This window comes from Spermophilus citellus, assembly GCF_964194105.1.
Source record: "Spermophilus citellus genome assembly, chromosome: 17".
NCBI classification, from domain to species: Eukaryota; Metazoa; Chordata; class Mammalia; order Rodentia; family Sciuridae; genus Spermophilus; species Spermophilus citellus.
Window position 1 is genome coordinate 27,917,645 of NC_138199.1, and position 23,531 is coordinate 27,941,175.

General features: G+C 54.9%; 2 protein-coding genes across 8 annotated transcripts in view; one reads left to right on the forward strand and one right to left on the reverse strand.

The window, feature by feature from the left end:
- SMG6 (SMG6 nonsense mediated mRNA decay factor) overlaps positions 1-13,998 on the forward strand; it is a 232,556-nt gene extending 218,558 nt beyond the window's left edge. For all 7 annotated transcript variants that reach the window (XM_081270215.1, XM_081270218.1, XM_081270217.1 and 4 more), the window contains 4 exons: positions 5,404-5,557; positions 8,552-8,763; positions 9,049-9,130; positions 12,208-13,998. In XM_081270215.1, the coding sequence (XP_081126341.1) occupies positions 5,404-5,557; positions 8,552-8,763; positions 9,049-9,130; positions 12,208-12,338 (579 nt within the window). In that variant the 3' untranslated portion in view covers positions 12,339-13,998. The remainder of the gene's footprint in view (positions 1-5,403; positions 5,558-8,551; positions 8,764-9,048; positions 9,131-12,207) is intronic.
- Positions 13,999-14,145: 147 nt separating this feature from the next.
- Positions 14,146-18,798, reverse strand: HIC1 (HIC ZBTB transcriptional repressor 1). Its single transcript, XM_081270235.1, has 2 exons — positions 18,641-18,798; positions 14,146-17,172 (listed from the first exon to the last, which is right to left on the reverse strand). The coding sequence occupies exon 2, from the start codon at positions 17,150-17,152 to the stop codon at positions 15,008-15,010; it is 2,145 nt and encodes a 714-aa protein (XP_081126361.1). The 5' UTR covers positions 17,153-17,172; positions 18,641-18,798; the 3' UTR covers positions 14,146-15,007.
- Between the last annotated feature and the right edge of the window lie 4,733 nt (positions 18,799-23,531).

Sequence of the window (23,531 nt, forward strand, 5' to 3'; positions counted from 1 at the left end):
TCCAGTTTGCTCCCACCTCACTGGTTCCAGCAGCATCCCCAGCGTCCCGCCCTCCCACAGAATGGTCAGGCCATTGGCTGAAACAACCTTAGACTGCTACTTTGAGCAAGCCGAGAGTTATCATGCTTAGCTCTACCACTCTCGCTCCTCAGGAAAGGACAAACTTCTTCATCTTTTTCAGAAAAAGAGTTATCCATTAAAATGCGATAAGTTTATCTTTAAAGAACTCTTCAGCTCTAAGACTGTGTGGGTTAGATCATTGAGCTCCTATGATACATCAAGCTTTATACTATTTCTGTTTGCTATATTTCTATTGTAGAGGAAACTACAGGGCTGGGGTTCTGGCTCAGTGGTAGAGCACTTGCCTAGCACGTGTGAGGCACTGGGTTCCATCCTTAGCACCACATAAACATAAATAAATAAAATAAAGGTATGGTGTTTATCTACAACTAAAAAAAAAAAAGACAACTATAAGAAAAGTAAACATTTCTCCTGAAGCGCCTTACAGTCTAGTTTGCAAATACATTCAGTCCTCATAAAACAACCTGAAAATGTCATAATTTTTAAAATAAGGCAAGTATGTGTTAAGCTGTGGAACTTCGGGACATCCAGAAAAGGAAACCTAAGGAGCAGTTTTCCCATTAGCAAAATACCCCAAATAAAGACGATAACCCTATTGCTCCCAGGGGAAGCTCTACCTGCTTTCTATATCCAAAGCATTAACTACTCCCTTTGGTTATTGACAGTGGTTATCTCACGAACTATTCCTATTGGAATTGTTGAGGTTTTTTTCTTTTTGGTTTTTTGTTTGTTTGCTTGCTTGCTTGCTTGCTTTCATTTCTCATTTACATCCACAGTTTTTAAAAATCAGTAGTATTGCCAGGCATAGTGGTACACATCTGTAATCTCACTTACTCAGGTAACTAAGGCAGGAAGATCAAGAGGTGAAGCCCAGCCTGGGCAGCATAGTAAAACCCTATCTCAAATATCTGGGGCCGGGGTTGGGGCTTAGTGGCAGAGCACTTGCCTAGCGTTCGTGAGGCCCTGGGTTCAATCCCTGGCACCACATAAAAATAAAAGCAAATAAAATGAAGGCATTGTGTCCATATACAACTATAAAAAAAAAAAGAGAGATTTTTTTAAAATAAAATAAAAAATAAAAATTGCTGGACTAGGGATGTAACTCAGTGGGAGAGCACTTGCTTAGCATGCACAAAACTCTGGGTTCAGTCCACAGTACCACAAAAAAATACAAATAAATTTTTAAAAATCAGTCATGACACTGGGCATGGTGACACACACCTGTCATCCCAGTGACTTAGGCAGAGGCAGGGGGATCACAAGTTCAAAACCAGCCTGGATAATTTAATGAGACCTGTCTCCAAAAAAAAAAGCTGGTGTAGCAGCTCAGTTGTAGACCATCCTAGGTTCAATCCATAGTACAATTCAATTGTACTATGAATTTTTTGTTGTTGTTGTTGTTGTTGTTGTTTAAGAAAAAGAATCTGATTATATTGCCCAGCTGGCCCCAGACTTCAAGATTCAAGCCATCCTCACACCTCAGCCTCTCAAGTAACTCACCATTGCACATGGCTACTGTGTGTGAGTCAGAAAAGAAATTAGTAGTCCTGTGTCCCACTCTTCCCCTTCCCCAGTTTTGTTTTCTAGTGGTTTCCTCAGATAGTTACCCTCCTGGATACATACAAAGTGAAAGAGATTTGGGCAAGAAGAAAGGAAATTGATATTTGTTGAATTGCTAATACACGTATCAGGCACTTAGCTAAGTACTTTCACATACAAGGTGAACACAGAAACTTGCTGTGTTATAAACCTTTATTTTCTGGTGAAGATGTTTCTCTGGACAGAGGGACCCAGGGATGCATGAAGCAACACACTCCTGTGGCGCTCCTAAGCCAAAGGAAGACCCAAGAAGGCCTTTTCCTGGTCTGGCCCTACTTCATGATCTGAGTTCTCTGGGTTCCATAACTTCCATGTCAGCTGATTGCATTGCTTTTATTTGTAATTCTTAGTGTCTCAATTTTCAGTGGGTCAGCATTATAAAATCTTCTGTATAGAAGAAGGAACTTAACCTGTAAAAGAGCCCTATCTGGAGACCTAAGCCCATTAGCTTCCTCTTTAGGCATTATTGTGTATTCTCTCTTGCCCAGTTCTCTGCCTCCTTGCTCCTGGAAGCTCTCATACTTTAGAGAACATCGATTACTTAGCACCTTCCAGAAACAGAATTGTTATTTTTTCTCTTACACACTTTATATGAGTGTTCTTATTACCACAAATCTCATTTGCTGCCAGTCTGATTTGGAGTGCCTGCATTTTTCTCAGCTTCTTAGTGTACTGTCCAAGGACCAGCATGGCCCAAGCTTCACTACATTCAGAAGGGTTCTTATGGGACTCTCCTTCCGGGTCGGCACACTTGACTCAAGGCCAGGACCAGTTTGTCTAAATCCCAACATTCCAATTGTGCCCCCCTCACCCCCACCAGAGGCTTCTGCAGCTTTTTACTCATACAAACAAAAATAAATCTCACTACCGGCCTCTGAACTCCACAGCAGCATGCTTCCCTCTTCTCCCCAAGTGTCCCATGACTGTGAGTGGGGACTTGGCACCCTCCCCACCGACATCACTTTTTCACTCCCTGCGCATCCTGTGTCCTTCTCTCACCGTGCGACCCAGAGATCAGAATGGGACGTGACAGCCGGCACAGGCGCCGTGCACAGCTGCCAGGAATCTGACGGGTAAAATCTGGAAAAGTTGGGAGGGCAAATGCTAAACACACACACACATACACACACACACACACACACACAAACAGAGCCACTCAGAAAGGACCGGAAACACAGACACCCATAGAAGAGTGCCTGTGGACTCCTGAGCCCTCTTTGGCCTTCCATTCTTTTTAAGAGGTCTAAGCCTGCCCACTCAAGACCCACTGGTACCCCAGGAAAAGAGACAGCAGCCTTGTCTAATCTCCTAGGACTCTATGAGGGCATGTGGGGAACAGGAAGCAGTTGTGTGGTGACTCACTAGGCAGAGCCAGGTTAAGGGAAGTTGTCTGCGGGCGTCCCTGGGACCGGATGAGGGCAGCCCAGCTTGGACCACCCACACACAGCTTGGCCCTGCCCCATCCCCAGGAATCAACAAGGCTGCCACCACCCTAAGAGGCTAAATTCAGTTCACCTTTCTGGCCACCAACCAGAGCTCTAAGAACCCAGGGAAGTTAGCTTCCCTGGACCCTGCTTCTAGATTTTGCTTCTTCCAGTCATCAGGATAGCCTAGTAGGCTCACTCTGCACCCCCCCACCCTTGGCCACTTGACTTAAAGGCCCTTCTGCCTACTGCCAGCATAGAAGTAGGATGATACAAGCCTTAGGAGCTCACTGTTTACAGAGGGTGAAAAATGGCAGCCAGTTCCACTTCCTTGCTGGAGCCAAACCAGGGCTGAAGTGTCATTTCTCAAGGCAAGAAAACTGAGATGCCATTCTCAGGTAGGACCTGGGCCTCTGTCACTACACAGGTGCTGGTATCCCCCATCCTCCTGAGCCATGTGGCAGTGCTTGTTCTGTTCCCTAACTCAGGAGGACAAGAGATTGGGGGCCTAGAGTACCAGGAAAACCACTCCTGGTATCAGAAGAGCTAGATGGAGAACGGAAGCCTAGGGAAAGGAGGAGCGGGAATGCTGGCATTCCTCTGCATGAAGAGGAATCACAAGCGGGTCACTGTACCTGAATTGGGACCATTTTCATGTTCTTATAAAATGCCCAAGTCAAAATTGGTGGACTTGTGTTACCCTCTCAATGACAGCCTTCTGGGGAGGGGCAGTGATCCAGGACCCCTGGGAAGGTGGTTGGCAGCAGTGGTACTTCCCCTCATGAGGTGAGATTGGTAGGAAGACTTCAGCAGCCTGGGCCTCTTGGCTGCATTTCTCATGCTGCCAGTACCCTGTGGCCTGTACCTTCCACCAGCTGTGGTGGCAGTGGCAGCAACAACTTACTCATAGGGAGAGGTCCCTGGTAGGTCACAGAGAAACCACCCCCATCATTTGAAGGTATGCCCTTTCAGTTTTACTGTCACTGTCAGTGAACCCTGAGCAGCCTTCTCACTGACTGTTAGTGGCCAGGCCTAGCATTGTGGGCCCCATCCCAGTTGGCACGCACATCCACTCCCCCTGCCTGGTGCTTGTATGCTGAAGTTGCTGTGTGGCAGAAGGCCATGAGAGGGCGTAAGGAGGCTGAGACCTGCTTGCCTGCCCTGCCAGATTTGTGTTGGTGCCTGCGGGCTCCCTACACAGGGAGCATGCTGTCTGGGCCAATGCCAGCAGATCAGTTCACTTTCTGGCCATGATCCCCAGAAGAGGAAGTAACACAATGATGACCATGTTCTGTAGTGACAGATATACCTAGAGCCTGTCTCCACGAGCCACTGCCACACATTTAAGACTGCCAGACTTGAGAACATTGGGCTTTTGCTTCCCTGAGAGATGGAGCTTCCCTGAGAGATGCAAAAGCCTGTAAAACAGACAAGCCCTAGGCTCTCCAAGGAGTGAGAGGTGGTACTCAGACTATTGGTGCCACGTGAATTCAGTTTTTTCAGTAAATATATGACTAGGCTGTCAAATCTTTATATCCTGGATAGGATGTGCTTGAGGCTAAGCAAAAAAGTGACTTTGACTTAAAGTCAATTTAAAGAAACATGAAGTTAGTGATAGTATCCCTTATACAGGATTGTGGTGGAAAGGGAAAAAAAAAAAAAAAAAAAACAACATTTAGGAAACAGGCAAGGCAAGGGGAAGGTAGTGGCAGTTGTGATCAGTCTGGGTATTGCTCTTTGCACACATGTGAGTCTGGTCTTACTTCATTTCACTGCATGGACTCCTGCTGTGGGAGACTGATTATTAGTGATCACCTTAGTCCTGCTGTTTTTGTATAGGTTTTGAGTTTAATTTCATTGGATTTTTTTGGTGAGTTTTTTATAAGTACACAGTGAAGTGAACTGAAATAATTCTGTTCTGGATATTGCTAAATGTCTGGAATGAGAAGTACACTTGTATATGCTACCTGAATAATATCTGTGAAACCCCTTTTATACCCAAAGAACCCAACTCCCTTCTTGATTGTTAGCCCAGGGTCCTACTTTCAGAGTACCATCAGGGTCCTCTTTTGGTCCTAGGCAGGGTTTAGTGATGTCCCATCCCCTGGGCTATTTGGTCGCTTTTGATTTTGGTTGCATTCTCATGCTCAGCCCTTGGTTCCGTCTCTTAGGCTTGATAGACTGAGGGGAAGAGGTACACGGGGACAGGATGCTGACACACCATTGAGTCAGGGCCCTGGCTTACCCACCAGCTCTCCTGCTCACTCTCTGGCTCCCTCACTATTCTGTGTCCTTTTAGGCTGTCCTGGAGGACCAGAGTCAGATGAGGCAGATGGAGCTGGAGATCAGACCCTTGTTCCTCGTACCAGACACCAACGGCTTCATTGACCACCTGGCCAGTTTGGCGCGGCTGCTGGAGAGCAGGAAGTACATCCTGGTGGTGCCCCTCATAGGTGAGCCGGGTGGGAGGGCAGAGCAGCCTTGCATGTGCACAGCAGCTCCTTCCACAAATGCCCCATGCCCAGGGCCAGGCAGGCGGAGCCCCGCTGTGCATGTGTAACACAGGATTTACAGGGAGGTAGGGAATGTGTGGGGCAAGGAAAATTGTTTAATAATCAAAGCAGTTCAAATTATTATGGCTGATCCATGGCTTAAACTGCTTTAGCAAATGGACTCCTGTGTCCCAGCAACCAGTGGCTGCATGAGCCCAGCCCTTGTTTTTATCCTTATAAAGCTTGCAGTAAAACAGCAAAGCTGGTTCCCGTTATTGGTAAACACTCAGCCCTGGCAGATAACGGCAGTGCTGCTGGGTGGTCTGGCAGGGAGGCCGGGAGGATTTTGAAGTGGTTAGATGCCTTTGGTCTGATTGTCTTGTAGCTTTTCATGATCATTCTGTTGGTTCGAGGTAGCATTCTTCTGGCCAGTGTCACTCTAAGGCCAGGCCGATGGGAGTCCTCCAGAGCAAACCCTTGGCTCATGCCTGTGGATTCCTACCACTTGGGCACTTACTGCTGTCTGGTCATGGGTGTGGGGTCAGCATCTCAGGACCCATCAAGCTTGCTTTTCCTCCCTCTGGCCAGACGAGCCCAGCTGAGCTGCCTTCCTCAGGGGACTGTCCAGGCACCCCTAGTTCTTGGTGGTCTGTCGTGGGTCAGCCTTATGGTGGGCTTTGGGCTCCTGTTGAATGTAGCTGATATAGCTGATGGCTCTACTTTGGAGGCAGAGGGTCTGAGGAGATGATTGCAAAGCCCAGGATTTTTAATGTCCCCCTTCTCAGCAGCCACTTGGAGCAAGTTTGGGAGCCATGTCCTCTGGAAAAGCCACCAGACTGGCAGTCTGCCTGCCAAGCCACCTCTGACATCCATGCCAAGATGTTCCATTGGGCCTTCCCTCCCAGTCCCAAGTGTCTTAGTGCCAGATGGGGGTGGAAACAAAGGGCAGGAAACATCCGCCCCTGCAGAGCCTGTAGAACCCTGGGGGGTTGTGGGAAACACTTTAGCACCACCTGAGAATGTTGGCACTGATGCAGCCCTCCTCCCTGCCTCCACCCTCCCTGTCTTCCTTCCCCCTCCCCATGTGGCCTGGCCAGAGAAACTCTTAAACCCAGGCCCTCAGACCCAAGAGGTTTTCTTTACTTCAAAAGAAGAGCAACTTCTGTCAGTAAGGCAGAGCAGAAAGACCATCACCTTGTCCTGGGCTTCTCATCTCCCTCACTGGGTCCTGGGGCAGGCTGTCTTTCAGAGTATATCTCTATACTTTCCTACCCAGGAAGTTATCATGGGAAAGAAAGTGAATTGGTCACTTGTCTGCTAGATGGTCAGGAAATGGCACAACCAAGACATCTTGCTGACATCTTAGGAGCCCTCTTAAGACCCACAAGGTACTTCAGATGCCTTCCCAGACTAGCAAGTTTCTTAGTCACCAGCACGAATTATGTCCCTGCTATGTGCTCAGTCTCCTTGTTTCTGAGAGATTCCGTGAAGGACAGAGCTTCAGCCCTTGGCCTTGAGGAGTTTATGATTTAATGGGGGAAATCCAGGCTTGGCAGGGAGGGAACAAACAAGAAAACCTGGAGGATACATGTAGAAAACAGTAGATGAGCCCCAGGGTGCTGAGAACTGACAGCTCTGTTGTAGCCACACAGACTAGCTTTTGTGAACCTGCTTCAGCTCAATAGTCCCTGCACTCAGGGATGCAGGAGGAGGGCTCCTGTTCACCCATGCTTTCCTTGCTGGACCCCTGCCCTAATGCCCAGAGCAGCAAAGGGTTAAGCCGACAACTTTCCCTGCTTGTTTCTTGTGCTCTTTAACCTGCTCTGTGCTCCTTAGGCCTGACCCCAGCGTTGAGAAGTCCCGCCTGGTGCAGAAGCACAAACAAGCTTCCCCTTTGAAGCCTGTTTAGTTTGGAAGCAGGAAAGCAGATTTTGGGATAGAATACCAGTTTTTCCTGTTTGATGTTCTGTTGCTGTACCATACACCCCCATCCACCACTACTCCCTAGCCTCAGCTATGCATTATGTGGACACTATAGCCTCAGGTTGTTAAAAGCCTGGGCATCATGTGTGTGTGTGTGTGTGTGTGTGTGTGTGTGTGTGTGTTTCCACTCTCCCACATGGGACCTTTCCAGAAAGTGTCTCTGAATACTCAGACAATGAGTGCCAGGCTCACCATGGAACAGTATGCTCATGCCGACTCCCGAAGCCATGAATCATTGTACTAAGAAGAGGCCTCAGACCCCAAACTCTCCCGGAGCCCCCAAGGAGTGCATATTTCCCACTTGACCTCAGGCTTTTGGCTGGAATTTTGGAAAGAATCTTCACCAGAAAATGAAGCCATGTCCCAGACACATAGGCAGGCAAACACACACTATGTACACACACATACACACACACACACATATACACACATATAGTATCAAGGAGGTACTGTGCCAAGCAAATGGTTTTGAGGAATACCAGGGCCCTAGGAAGTGGGACTACCATGGTGATTTCCCTGTTCTCTGCCAGATGGGTGAGCCATAGTTTTACCCCTCTTGGAACTGTAGTGGTTGGGGATCAAGTAGCCCAAGCAGAATGTCTCACTTTCCCTTTAGCTGCTGAGACTCCCATGTCTCCTGAGAAACCTCCTAATTTGATGCTATAATTAAAAAATGCAATAGAGGGGCCAGGTTTGTTCCTCTGAAGACAGCAGCTCCAGAAAATCCCTCCTGTGTTCCTCCCAGAAAGAAGGTGGAGACCCCAAGAGAAGAAGTAGAAAGGGGATAGGGCACTTTGACTGTATAGGACCTTTCTTTCCCCACAAGCTCCTCTCCTACCCTAATTTCACTGGAAGACTCCTCTGGGAAAGGTGGCTTCTGTGATCTGAAGGGGCTGACTGAGAAAGTGAATAAACACAGGATGAAAACGACAGGATTGCTAGGGTTGATACATTTGGGCTTTGTCTCATCAGTGATCAATGAGTTGGATGGCCTGGCCAAGGGGCAGGAGACAGATCACCGGGCTGGCGGTTATGCTCGTGTGGTGCAAGAAAAGGCCCGGAAGTCCATTGAGTTTCTGGAGCGACGATTCGAGAGCCGGGACTCTTGTCTACGGGCCCTGACCAGCCGAGGCAATGAACTTGAATCCATCGCCTTCCGCAGTGAAGACATCACTGGCCAGCTGGTGAGACCCCCCAGTAGGAAGGAAAAGTCCCACAGCCCATTGTCAGAACAGGGGATCCAGAAAGGAGGGACTAAAGGAAGGCCTGCCAACCTGGGCAGCTGCCATAGAGGCCTAGGAGTGGGGAGTCCCTTATCTCCTAGATCACTCAGCAGTTATGAGCCAGCCAAGCAGGGCCAGAGCATGCAGGGGAAGGACCCTAGGATGTAGCCCTGGAAACACACCTATGCCTCTTCTGCATGGCGCCCCCTCCTGCCCAGTGGTGCTTCTCACACTGTCTTCCTCCAGGGTAACAACGATGACCTGATCCTTTCCTGCTGCCTCCACTACTGCAAAGACAAAGCCAAGGACTTCATGCCCACCAGCAAAGGTACAGCTTGGCCTCTGCCTCGGGATCATCCATTTCCCTGCCTTACCTCATCCTACCCGTTCCCAGCCCTCTAAGGACCCACTGCAAGCCCTGGCCTGGGAAGTCTAAGCAGGATCTATGCAAACCTAAGGTCAGCCCATTTGCTTCCCTCCCTGAGGTCAGGCCTCACAGTCATACCCTCCCCATCCCCAGGGGATAAATCTGGTGGATCCTGGACAAACTAGAGATGAGCCTAGCCTAGGAAGTCCAGTTCTAGGCAGTGAACTTTCCCACTCAGTCTTCATCCATTTCCTTTCTTGGGACATCAAGAATGTCTTCATGATTCAGCATAGCTTATTCTGGCTGTGGTCTTCTGAGGACAGACCTCTACAGTTTTGAGGTGCGTGGCCCTTAGTGGGCATGCTCCCTTTTCTTAGTGATACTCACCTTCCTACCCTTCTCAGTGCATCCTGAGTGTTTATATCAGAGCTGGGGCAGCGGGCACTTCCCTAGCAAGGAGTGGGATTTTCTTTCAGGCCTCCATGGCCACGAGCTGTAGCATTTTTCAGGCCAGTTAGAGTTGGAGGCAAGTGAAAGTTTGAGGGATGAGCCCACAGCTTAGCTTTTAAAGAATATTTTGGTGAGCACAGTCTCATCTATGGGCCAGAGGACCTAGGGTTTTCTTCCAAGTGCATAAACATCTGCCTCAACCCTCAACTTCTTCCTGCACAGCCCCACGGGATCAGTGACACTCAAGGGTTTTCTGCTTCTAGTTCTAGACTTTCTTCTTCTTCTTCTTCTTGAAAGAATTCCTAGAACCTCCTAGCTCAGTGTCATCTGCAGAGTTGGTGGCTCTCACCATTTGGTTTCTCTCTCTCTCTCTCTCTCTCTCTCTCCCCCCCCATATATATATATATTTTTTTTCTTGTCATTTTCTCTCCATCTTTGTCACCCTTCTCTCTTCTCTGTTGGCTCTTTAGCAATTACTCCTAAAGCGGTTATTCGCCTACTCCTTCCTTCCACCAAGGGCTGATCGTGAGTCCACAACTGCAATTCCTCAGAGGGGCCCTGTCACATGGTTTCATGTACTGTCCCTTAGGGCCAGATCTGGAATGTTCAAGTGATAAAAAGAAATCCTGCCAAGCCTAACAGAGGAGCTTGTGCTCTGCCACAGGGCAGCTTCCTAGAAGGGTCCTTTCTCAGGGAGAAGTAGGCAGGATTGCTGAAGGCCTTTTTAGCTCCTACACTGCTCAAACTCAGAGCTGTTTGTTTCGTAGCACACTTGCATTTTGGCTTTAGCCCCACTAGTCTCTCCACCCCCCTACCTCACCCTAAGCAGCCTTCAGGAACTCATTGCCATCTTGGGGACCGCCCCTATCACAATTACATCAGCAACGGCTGGTGTAATCAAACCCCATTTGTCAGTGTGAATTCTTAGCAGATTAACTTGTCAGATTCACAGAGAAACCGTCACCAAATGTTTATGTGTAAACGATGTTGAATTTTAAAATCATGTGGATTATGGCGGATGGGGCCTGACAAGATGACAGTCTCTGGTTTCTAACAAAGTGAAGTTACCAGTGTCAAAACAGAGGATGTTTATTGTTAAAACTGTCTCAAAGTATCCACAGAAACCCCTGCAGACCCCTGCCAGCAATGCTGGGCCTTGGTTGGCCTGGGACTCTCCTTGTCTGAGGCCCAGGGTAGGAAGGATGGGGCTCCAGCCAGCCAGCTGGGAGCCCCATATAGCACCACATTCTACCACCACCCTACCCCATACTTACATACCCCAGGGTGCCAGTCCCCACCCAAGCAATGGAAGGGGTCTCCCATTACCCATGGCCACCACTTTCTCCCTCTGCCCGTCACAGCCCTGTGCCTCCATCACACCTTCCTTCCTCCTCTCCTCCTCTCCCACACCATCAACCCCACAGGATTCTCCCTCCCTCATCCCCCAAACAACTCCTGAGGCTGAAAGCCAGTTCTTAGCCTCCCTGCCTAGAGCTGGCAAGCTTGAAACTTCTCAGGTCAGACATGGATCTTAGCAGTCCCCCAGCCCACGCAGCAGCGAGCACTGCAGGACATTTCCTGAGCTTCGCTGTCTACAGGACCTCCTCCAGGAAATGCCCAGCCTGGAACTGAGAAGTGGACTTGCCGCCTGAATGGGCATGCCAGGGGGAGGGTATCACTTGTCTGAGTGAGTGGCCCTGCTTTAAGTTTTCTCCAGTACTTTAAAGGTTAAAGAGGGGAAGAGAGGTAATGGCAGGATTAAAAACTCTTCTAAAAAGAAAGGCAGCTATCTGTGCTGATATGAAAGATCTTTAAAGTATATAAAGTTCAAATAAAGTAAGTATGACTAGTATGATTAACATTGTTGTAGGACACACACACACGCACATACATGTACAAATACTTGTAAATGTGCTTTAAGAAATCTGGAAAGAAATAAAGAACTACCCCTTAGGTATGAGACAGAGAGCTGAGAAGACAATCCTGACTCTCTGCTCTTCTATACTGTTTCATATACATGGATTAATTTAATAGAAGAAAACCAGTTGGCTACAGCCACAGAACCCCTTGACACAACTCTTCTAGGGACCCTTGCCCACCTTCTCAGAGCTCTGTTTAGCTAGCCTCTCACCACACTTAGGAGCCATGCATTTGGCTTCTGTGTATCTTTGCTTTTCTATATCTGGATGTTTCAAGCCTTGGCCTTGGAAGGAGATGTGCAAAAAAGAGAGTGGTATTGTGAGCCCAGGGCCAGCCATGCAGTCAGGAGTGAAACTGCTTCTTCAGTTCAGAGTTCTGGAAGACAAGTCTGTGGAGGCCAACAGGTTTGGGCAACTCTCAGACACAAGGCAGAACAAAGTCCTGTGTGGGAGATGGGAGTCCAAAGCAGAAGAGCAGCCCTGGTCCATCCCGGCCCTTTCTAAACTGTAGGGGAAGGACACCCTGGACCAAGAGTCTGGGTGAAGGAAAGGACTTATGGAAAGGCCAAGAAAAGGCTGGTGTTGTCCCCTCTAGTCCCACATCCCCTTCAAAGCAATTATCTCTGCCACCTCTCCTCAGTGAAGCCCTTCTGCCTTCTGTGCCAACAGAGGAGCCAATCCGCCTCCTGCGGGAGGTGGTGCTGCTGACTGATGACCGGAACCTACGTGTAAAGGCACTGACAAGGAATGTGCCTGTGCGGGACATCCCAGCCTTCCTCACATGGGCCCAGGTGGGCTGAGGGGGCCATGCCAGGGCCCACCCCCATGGAACCGTTCCTGAGAGGCCACCAGGCGCCAGTGTAGCACGGAAGATGCCCACGTGCCTGAGCCACCAATCCACCCAGACAATAAACCATCCTCTTCCAACCCACGCCGTGGCCGTGCTGTGAGGGAGCTGCTCCTCACAGAGCCCCTCCCAAGGGTTGGGCGGAAGCTGCTGGGACCCTCCTGGGCTGCCAGGATTTAGCAGGGAAGTGGCTGGCTACAGCAACAACAGGTGGGCAAGCCAGATAGGCCGCCAATTCTCTCAGCCTTTCTCCCTCCCATCTCATTCCAGGGCTGGGGGAAGGCCAGCTCACCCCAAGGACTCACCACCTTTCTCCAGTGGTGATGGGGTAGAGATTTTACAGTTTCCATCAGAAGCAGGTGAAATCACGGGCCCCTTTATTCTGCAGAACCTTTGTCTTGGATGTATCCAAGAGGCTTTGGCTATGGTGACAAGAGTGCCCAGGGTGTCTCTCCATCTCCCTGAGGCCTGGATCCCCCACGGACCCAAGTTAGGTTCTGGACACCATGTCCCTAACAGCAGCCCTATGCCCCCCACCTCTTTTAACCGCACCCAAACACCCATACCCATCCTGCTGTTCCTTTCCCATCTTGTTACTCTTTTTCCCACCCACATCAGTGGGTCCCTTGCACTCTGCCCCTTGGTTTCCCTTGGATGATCATGGGTCTAGAGGGAAAGGAATCTGGTCTCAGGCCCATGCTTCCTGGGTGGCCTTTACCTGTTTCCTCTCCCCCATCAGCCTGCCTTTTGCTGGAACCCCTCTGTGGGAAATTTCCTCAACTCTTACCATCCCCCTCCTGCCTGCCCTCCCTCCAGAATATCCTCTCACCTGCTTCCCTTTCTAGTTGGTTCCTTTCACCCTCCCCAGCCCTCCAACTTCCTCAGCTCAGTTCTTGTTGTGGAAGTTATCACTCTGAATTTTCCTCCTCTGCTACCTGTGTCAGGAACCTAATTAAACTTTCCACCTGTCTTTCCTTCCCAAACCCCTGTGCTGAGAAGCTTTGAGGCTGCTATAGCCCAGCCTGTGGGTAGAGCAGTCTAGTGCCCGGAGGGGCTTTTCCTCACCTGGCATGTTCACTGTTTCTGGCTTTGCCCTCCGCTCCCCAGAAGAACTGACACAGGGGCCCTTTAGCCTTTGAGTTTTTTCTTGCCCAGTTACCTGGTATCCATGTTCACCACCTCACACTGGAGGCGTCCTCTATCCAGTTCCTCCAAACCAAGGGTAGAGATAAAGAGGACTTAAGGCAGGCAGGGTCTGAGGTGGGACAGAGGTGAATCTTGATGGGACCAGTGGGGGAATCCCCCAACAACCCACTGACCAGGTGTAGCCTGCCCAAAGGATGGGAGTTATGCCTTCCCAAAGGCCCAAAATAATGCCTGAAGGGGGGGGGGGCTCTGCAGCAGAGCCAAAGCCAGTAGTGTGGGGGGTCTAAGTTCCCCAGACCCTCAACTCAGAAGACTGGGCTCTTTGGGTTATAGGATCCCCAGCCTCTCCTTTAAGATCCTCTCCCTGACTGAGTCCAATGACTGGGTGGGTGGGAGATCCATCTCTTCTTTCTGTCCCATTTGCAGCACTGGTTTTGTTTCCTTAATAAATTTTTAGTTATGAAACATGTCTGACCTTTTGCTGATGTCTTTCTGGGATTGGGGAGGGGAGGCAGATCCGAGCTTGTACACCTGTATGTATGCAGCTCTTCCACCACCCTGGTGCAGCCCACCCATGTCCACGTGCAGGGGCAGAAGACAGGAGCAGGATTGGGAACCTTGGTTACTGCTTTATTGCTGTTTGGTTCGAGTATAGAAAATGGAAGCGGCTCTGAAAGAGCCTGTGTACAAGGTAGGAAATATACAAAATAGGAGGAGGGAGCTAAGGAGACCGCTTTCCAGCCCAGCCCAGCCCAGGCTGGGCTCAGGATGGGGGGGCCACCCGGGGAGCATGCAATAAATATGATCCGGGGCCCCAGGGAAGGGTAGGGGACACCGTGGGAGTGGGAGATGAGGCAAGCCAGGGCTGTCTTGGCCCTGGCTCCATAACTCCTCACCTTGGTGGTTGGAGAGGAAAGGGTTGGCCCTGGGGCTAGTGCCACTTGTGCAAAATGAGGAACTTCACATTATCAGTCCCGGGCGGGCAGGAGCAGAAGGCGGGGACCCTCCGGCTGGCTCAGTCCCCTCCCCTCTCCACAACTCTGCCCGATACTCCGACCCCAGTGGGGAGATTCACAGTGAGAATGGGTGTGGTCGCAAGGGCCGGAGGTAGGGCTGGGAGCGCCCCAACAGTGACACCCCTCCCCCAAAGAGCAGCACGGAGCCGGGGGAGGGGGCCAAAGAACCACAGGAAGAGGCAGGGAGAGGCCGGGGTCTCCTTTGGTCAAAGCTGATATCAAAAATATAAATCTCCCTTCCCCCATCCCACCCCATCCTGGGGTTTTCCCCCATCCCCACCCCCAGCTAAGGCACAAAGCAGTGAGGCCAGGTGAGGCCGCAAAGAGGTGGGGCCGCCACTGAGGCGACGACGCAGCTGCTACTAGTCGTCCCAGGCACGGTGTGCCGCGCTTCTCCTTAGGGGTACGGGGCCGGGCTGAGAAGCAACGGCAAGGCGAAGGCGGGCCAGCAAGGGGCGCGCTAGGTCGGGGAGAAACGGTCGATGGTCCTGCCGTCGGGTCCAGCAGCCAGGTGAGCGCCCTGGCTCAGCACCTCCGCCGCCTTGTCGGGACTAAGGCCCAGCTCCGCGGTGAATTTGGCCAGCGGGTAGAGGCTCTCGAGCGCCACCTTGGGGTCGTGCAGGAAGTGCGTGGTCTGCGCCAGCAGCTCGGCCGCAGCTGCCTTGTCCTGCTGCTTCAAGCTCAGCTGCTCAGCCGTGAGGCGAGCCACAGCAAAGACGCCTTCTGGGAAGTCGAGTTTGCCCTTGCCGTCGGGGCCAGGGACGCCCGGTATCCCCCCTAGGCCTGCAAGCGCGCCGGCAGCGCCGGCCGCACCACCAACAGCGTGCATCTTCATATGACTGATGAGGTTGCGTTGCTGTGCGAACTTGCCACCGCACACCTGGCACTCATAGGGCTTCTCGCCGGAGTGGATGCGCATGTGTTCTGTGAGGCGGTACTGGCGTGTGAAGCGCATGCCGCACGCGTCGCATGCAAAGGGCTTGAGGCCCAGGTGGCTGCGCATGTGGCGCGTCATGGTCCCCCGCTGGGTGAACTTCTTCCCACAGATGGTGCATGGATAGGGCCGGGTCAGCCAGTGCGTCTTCTCGTGCTGCCGCAACGTGGCTGGATCCTTGTAGCTCTTGTCGCAGGACGCGCATCTGTACGGCCGCAGCAGCTCTCCCAGGCCACCTGGAGCCCCAGCGACCTTGTCCCCACCGCTGCCAAAAGGGGGCCCTAAGCCGGCTGCCCCAGCAGCCACCTCAGCCGCCTCAGCCCGGCCATACAGCGCCTCCTCCTCCTCCACGTGAGCTTCTACGTGCGCATTCAGCTGCTCAGAGCTGGGGAAGCCCTTGCCGCAAGGGATGCACACGTACAGGTTGTCACCAAAGCTTTCTGGCTCTCCATAAGCCAGGTGCGGGCATGGGTAGCCTTCGAGGTGGCCTCCAGGTGGGCTGGGATCCTCGCTGCTGCCAGTCTCCTCGCTGCTGCTCTTGTAGTCGTCGCCGTCACCGCCCGCGCCGGGCCCGTCCAGGCTGCCCGGGTAGCGCGGCGGCGGCACCAGGCCTAGCGGGGGGCCCCCGGGCGAGGCTGCCACGTCCCCCCCGCGCTCCTCGCAGCGCTCGCCTGGAGAACCGCGCTCCCTGCCCAGCTCGTCGCCGTAGCTACCCAGGCCCGGCTCGTGCTTCATCCAGCGGTAGAGGAGGCTGGGCCCGTCGGGGCGGCCGGGGTGCTCGGGTCCGGGGCTGCCACCGCTCCCACGGAACGGGTCCGGAGGCGGTATGGCCTCTTCCAGCTTCTGGAAGGGCAGCGGCGGCAGCGGCGGCAGGGTGAGTGGTGGCTCCTTGTAGGTAGCGGGGCCGGCGCTAGGAGGGCTGTCCGGACGCGGGGGCAGCTCACGTTCACTCAGTGGCCGCTCAGAAGCCGCAGAGCCCGGTGGGCTCTTCTTGGACAGATCCAGGCCGCAGAGCGGGGAACAGCGGCGCTCTGGGATACAGAGTGCGGTGGCTGGGCCCGGGCCCGAAGTGTACAGCTCCGCGCAGTGAGTGTTGACCGCTGCCTCGGGGCCCGACGGCGGCTCAGAGGAAGGCGGCGGCGGAGGCCCGGCCGGGGACGAGTAGCAGGCTTGGATGACCGGCGTGGCCGCCCTCAGGCCCCGGCCCGGCCTCCCGTAGGGCGCATAGCCGCCGCCGCCACTGCCGCCTCCCCGCAGGTGGCAGTATTTGCCGTGGCGCTTGAGGCGCTTCTTACACAGCGCCACGAGGTCAGGGATTTGCAGGTAGCTGGCGGCAGCCAGCACAGCGCCCAGGCTCGGCTCGGCCCCCGGGGCCACGGCTGCTGCCGCTGCAGCCTCTGCACCGTCAGCCAGGCGACCGGTGTAAATGAAGTCCAGAACCAGGCGAAATACTGCCGGGCTCACCATGTCATGGTCCAGGTTTAGCAGGTTGTCATGCACCACCAGGGACTTGAGGTAGGCGCTGCTGGCCGCCAGCACGTTCTTGTGCGCGCGGAAGAGGGCGTTCTGCACCACGATGATCACGTCGCACAAGAAGCCCTTGGTGCGCTGGTTGTTGAGCTGCAGCAACAGCTGCCTCGAGTGGCCGGGCGCCTCCATCGTGTCCAGCATCGTCTGCCCAGCACACTCTCCTGCAGGGACACACACCAGCTGGGTAAGAGCCGCGCAGCGCCCTCGCCTCCTGTACCGAGACCGGCACTCCTCCCCTCCACTTCCCCTTCCCTTCAGCTGATCAGGGGCATCGAGCACCGCGGCCTGGGCACTGGTGGAGGAGGTTCAGCGGCCTCCTGGAATGGAAGCCTAGGCCGGCGGGCCTGAAGCAGAGTAACGAGCAGGAGGAGAACGCCTGCGGATGGAGAAGAGGCCAGGCTGGCCTGTGCGCCCCAGGCCCAGACGCTGCTGGGCACACGGGTTAGGTGCTGGGGACTTCCAAGGAGAAACTTGTTCAGGCGAAGTGACCCTTTCCGGAGACAGTTACCCGATTTAAGTAAAATGTCCGCTTCAGGAAAAGTCATTCAGGGCCGAGAAGTTTGCCCAAGTGGGGATAAAGGGAGCCGAATAGGAAACACCTCCCGCCTCGGGAGAAGTTGCCCCAGTTGGAAGAGGTGATACGGAGAACTCGAGCGCGGTGCCCACCGGCGCCGCCCTGATCAGGGGCTGTCAGGCCCTTGTTTGGGGCTGGGGCAGCGGCGCGGGGAGCGGAGGCAGCGGCTGCCGTGGCGGGCAGAGCGCGAAGGCCGGGCCCCGGCGCGGGGAGGGCGTTATATCGGGGCAGGAGGCTGAGGCAGGAAGCAGGTGGGGGGGAGGGGGGAGCCACGCAGCTCCCAGGGGAGGGAGGGGGCAGCGCCCCGGGCGGGCACGGCGAGCAGCCGGCTGCTGCCCTGACCTCGGCCTGCGCCCCACCCGCGTTCCGGCCCCGGCCTCGGCCTCAGCTGTACATTAGCGGACCCGGCGCCTTCCTCCCCAGCTCCCCTCGGCCCCTTCTTCCCCGGAACTCGGCCGTCCCAAACTTGGGGAAAAGTTTCCCAACTTCAGACAGGGCGGGAGGAGCGCGCCAGCCCCAGTCTCTCCGCTCCCAGCCTTGCCTCACGGCCCCCAACTCCAGCTGCCAGGCGGCTGCGGGGCCTGAACCAAGCCCTGAGTTCCCCTGCCCTCCAGCCCGCCCGCCCGACCCCATTCCCCGCCTGGCCCACAGGGCCTCGCAGTCCGTTACCTGCAGCCACAGCCCGGCTGGTCTTTCCTCCCCGCGGCGGTGGCAGCTCCTAGCCTGCGCCCCACCCGCCCCGCTGCCAGGCGCCGAGCTGTGCCAGGGCAGCGCCCCTGCCAGCCCCGCCCGCCAGCTCCCCTTCCCTTCCCCTTGCCTCTTCAGCCCATGTGCGGGCAGAGCCGGCCTCGGGCCGCTGACCCCGCGGTGAACCCGGCGCGGAGCAGCGGCCCAGCGGTCCTGAGCCCTCTTAGGGAGACACTCGGAGCCTAGAACGCCAGCCGCCAATCGCGATGGGGCGCCCGCGCCAGAGGATGCGCCTGAGGCGGCCAGCGCGTGAGGACCCGGCTGTCCCGGGTCCCTTGTCCCTCCCGGTCCCCAGCGCCAGGACCCACCTGGGGGGCATGTCGGAAGCCCCGGGCCCGGCTGCCGGCGGATCCAGGGGGGACGTGGCTGCGCTGTGCTGCCCTCCGCCCGCCGGGCCCCCGGTCGGTCTGTCCTGCTGGTCCGTCCTCCCCGCGTCCTGGGCGCGTCTCAGCCCCGCCGCGCTTTCCGCACACTCTTATCTGGAACGGTCGGGGCCGGCAGGCGCTGCTGCGGCTATGGCGCCACCTCGCGGCAGTGTGGGACTCTGCGCTGGACCACAGAAACCTCTCTGGCGCACCTGGGCTGGAGACTCGCAGATGCCCAGCTGGGCAGGAGACCTATGTGCAGGTTCATTCTTCCAGATGTGTCCACCTGGACTCCAAGTCCCGAATGCAAGTCCATAAACCTTTGGATTTTGAGCTAAGCCCTTCTGCGTACATTTTTCTAAGAACATAGCTTCAATTAGGAAGTCTTGCCCTCAAGGAGAAATTCTGATAACAATAGATGGTGACAGTAGGTAACGAGACGGAGATTATGGAAATCCTAAGCGAGACAAAGGTAGCTGATCTCGGGGGACTCCCCTTAGACATTCCTGGAGGCGACCGACCCCTTGGACCTACTCCCCAACACGCCCACCCTCGCTCTGTCATATGTGTTAGGTATGCACAGCATAAACCCATTTGCCCCCAGACCCTACCAGGTAGTGACACTCGCTGGCACACATGTTTACACAGACACCCACGCCCGCTCCTGGAGTCCCAGCTGTCTTTGATACTCCAAGGGCTGCCAGGTGGAACTCCCGCGAATCTGGGCAGAGGTGTTCCCATAATAGCCTACCCTGAAGTTGAGGGTCTCTGGAGAAACTCCAGGATAATTGATTGGAAGTGGCTGGACAGTGCCCAGCGCCCAGATTCCCTCTGTAAGGCATTCTGAAGGACCCCCGAGTGACTGGCTTTTCTCCAACTGGAGAGAAACAAGACAAGCTTGTAACCTCCCTAGATGGTCCGTCAATCTGATACGCGCGAGCGATGCCTCTTCTGGAGGGAACCCTGTACTGACTCTCTGGCGCTCCACAACTATTCCGGAAGTGTCCCAGCGCAGCTGGGTGAACACGCCAGAACTGTTGCAAATACCGCATCTCGACGGCCCACGCTCCGCCTCCTCCCCCCGCATCTCCTGACCCCCGCCCACACACTGGGAGGGGTCCCCGAGAACGCCCACAGCTTCTGATTGGCTGCGCCTCTTCAGTGGCCTAGAGCGGGAGGCTGGAGCGCAGTGTTACCATGGTAACTGATGAGGTTCGCCCAGATCGCGGCTCTCGGAGGCCTTGGAGAGCTTAGCAACCGCACCCCGCCTCTGGCTGGCGGGAACCGCGCTAGCCGCCCTCCGCGCTGTTCTCCAGCCCCCACGTCCCCGCCAGAGGTAGTGGCTGAGTCACTCGGCGAGGGGCTGCTGGTGCGGCCACTAGCTGTTCCTTTCAGACACCAAGGACTTGGGCGCCCCCCAGAGGCTCTGTTTACTCCGCTAGCTGCTTCAGAGCTTTGGTGCCTGGAGGCAGCTTCTGGTCCAAACAGGTCCACCTGACTCCCGCCGCCTCTTGAGTCAGTCCTTCACTCGCTTCCGAAGCAAGCTCTGAATCTGCCCTATCCATTTCCACGCCTCTATCTCCCTATGGCGTTTTCACCAAAAAAGTACTGAGGTTCCAAAGATGAAAATGGTTGACTGCAATGTTTCTGGCCTCTAGGGAAGAGGACCCCAACACCCAACATCTCTGCCAAGAGACGTGATGGGGGCTGAATTGGAAGTACATACGGAGTGTTGAAGAGCAGTAAGAAGGTTCTTAAGAAGTGCTCTTGGGGGCTGGGGATGTGGCTCAAACGGTAACGCGCTCGCCTGGCATTTGCCATTCGCGGGGCGTTGGGTTCGATCCTCAGCACCACATAAAATAAAATAAAGATGTTGTGTCCACCGAAAACTAAGAAATAAATATTTTAAAAATCTCTCTAAAAAAATTGCTCTTGGAGCTGGGTTTTGACAGATTAATAGGAGTTCTCCTTTTGGGTAGGAAGGCTGATAACTGGGACAAAAGCCCCCTTCTCCCTTAAAAAAAAAAATACATTTTGGAAGCCAAATTCCAAGGGACAAGAAGGGCCTCTCTGACCTCATCTCTTTAATCCCTTTGATGGGATCAGATCCTCTGATCCTTGCAAGGAGCCCTTCAGCCCTGTGCCGCCTTCTGTGCAGCATAGTCTAACCCCTGCTGACCCAATCCAGGATCTGCTGCGCCCACGATCTTTTTTGCTTGCTTGTTTGTTTGTTTGTTCGTTCAGCACTTGCCCTAGTCCATTCCCCAATTAAGTCACTGCCCCAGCCCTACCTTGGAGTCCTCCTTACTTCTGAATGGGAAGGGTCTCGCAGCCCTACCTCCAACCCAGTGGCAACATCAGGGTCCCGAGGGTCTCCTGTAGACTTCATCCTTCAATCTTTACCTTTCCCTGCTTCAGTTCCACCAGCCAGCGCTGCTTCTTCCCCACACTTCCCCACACCATTCTCCCAAAAAGTGGGGAGAAGCTTCCCTTGTCCAGTCCAAGTTTGTCCAGTTGTCCAGCTTCTCCTCCCCACTTAAAGCCTGGAGATAGAGCTGGGCTGGGCCAGGACTATTCATTTTCCCACTGATGTTTAGGGGAACTCTGCCCCACATGGCATAGGTTCTTGCCAAACTCTAAACACTTGGGAAACCGAATTCCTCTAAAAAGTGGTCCTGGCCACCCCTGGAGATCTCTCCCTGCCAAGCTGCTGAGTCCTTGGTCTCCTGTACCCTCATGTGAGCCCTGCCAGTGTCCCATTATTCCACAAATGAATGCTGAGGTGACACATGGGTGACAAAGCTTGGCACTGCCAATCTTGCCCTCCCTTTTACTTGCCAGAAACTCCTGATACCTTCCCCAACTCCCTAGAGGACCCTTTGCTCCTTTCTGGGAAGCCCAGGTCACCCTCAACTTTTTGCCTTTCCTCTGGTCTCCAGTTCCTCACTAGTAACTGGATCCCCATTGGGTCTTATTTCTCTGGCCTGGTCTCCTACACCAAAGCCTTCTAAAGATTCCTGGGCTCTCCTACCTTCTTCCCTTCCTCCCGGTACCCCTATGGCATGCCACAGCACTTGCTGTGCCCTAGACCCTTCATCGGGCCCAGCTTCTTTCCCTATACAACCCCGGATAAAAAAGGATGATGACACCACAGTGGCCATGCGGGGTGTGACACGTCCCTGGGCATCCTGTGACATCAGAGCTCTTGGGTCCAGTAACTGAAAACTGGGGTTGGGGCTACCATATGAGGACCCCAAGGCTGGGCGGGGCAATGGACTGAGTCCGCAGGAGTCCCAGAGCTCCGGAAGGGGAGAGTGAATAAACATGTGACAGGCCCGCAGCACCCTCCCTGCACTATCCTCCCCCGGGCCCCCTAGCCAGCAGTTCCGGAAAGTTAACCCTTTGTAGGCCAGGACAGGGGGCGCCGGCTCCTCCTACCCGATCCTACTTCCGCGCACCCTCCTCCCCCTTCCAGATCCCTGTCGCTTCGGTCCCCACCCCCACCCCCCCCACCTCCCCGCCTCGCCACTATAAATAGCCCCTTTTCCCGTTTCCTAAATTCCCTGCTGACGTCGGCAGCGCGTCAGTGTGTAGGAGCCGCGGCCGCATGAATGAGCCGCCGCAAGAGTACTACGCGCGCCTATAAAAGCTGCCGCGCCAGCCGGGCTGCGGGAGGCGAGCGGGCGCTGGCGCGATGCGGCCCGCCAGGTAAGCGGGATCGACCAACCAACGGGCCACTGATGGACCGTTGCGCGGACACTGATGGGAGGGCAAGGAGGAGACCGGCGGGCGGCGGGTTGGAGGGTTTCTCCGGAGTGGGGATTGGGACAGGGTGGGAGGGACGAGGTTCCTTCACAGCTGATGGAGCCGGGACCAGAGGGCTGACACAACCTCGCTCAGCACCTGCCGGAGCCCAGATAGAGACGCGACCACTTTGGAGGAGCATCGAACAGAGGACAGACCCCAGAGTCGCCGAAGCATTCTGTGGGGTTTCTACGCCATACTCCCAAGAAAGTGGGGAGAAGGTGCTGGTACCACAGGAGGCGCGCCCCCTCATTTTCTCCCCTCCGGGCAGCACGGTGACTCAGCCTCGCGGTCCCAGACCAGCTGAACGGGGACGCCAGCGAGAGACTGACGGTCATCTGCCCGCTGTCTTGGCTGCGGGTCTCTTGGGACCCCCACCCCGCCCCACTCCGCATTCTGCCCCGCTGCCCCCTCCCAGTCTGGTCTGGTCGCGTCTGGCTGGTCCCGCTGCGCCCAAGACTTCCCGCCTCTGCGAGCGGAGCTGTCCTCTCAGGACCAGGCGGGGGCGGGGCCGGGGCAAAACCGCCCCGCCCCACCCAGCGACCCCCCCCGTCACCGGAAGTGCGTCCCCACTGGGACATCTTTGACGCCACAGAATCCTGACGTCAGGAGTCGCGTGCCTGTCCGCGAGTGTAGGGGCCAAGAAGGGTGGGAGACATGGGGGAGGAGGAGCAGCAGCGTCCCCAGCCGCGGGCGACTGGGCCACCCTTGCCCGGGCAGTGCGCCGGCACCTTGGCTCTAGACTGCTTACTGCCCGGGCCGCCCTCAGTAACAGTCTCCAGTCACGGCCACCGACGCCTGGCCCCGCCCCAGGACCGCGGAACCGGCCGCCTGCCCACCGCGCCCCAGGACCCCTCAGTCCATGGGGGTTCCGCAGCCCACGCTCGCAGCCCGCGCTGTCGCTGTCCGTGGTGCTGATCCAGCGCGGGCGCCAGAATCTAGCTGTCCAATTTGGTGTCTGCAGGGGCTGAGAGGGGCCGCGGGCCCACAAGCACCCTCGCACAGCCTCCGCGCCAGCCGCCGGCCCGCG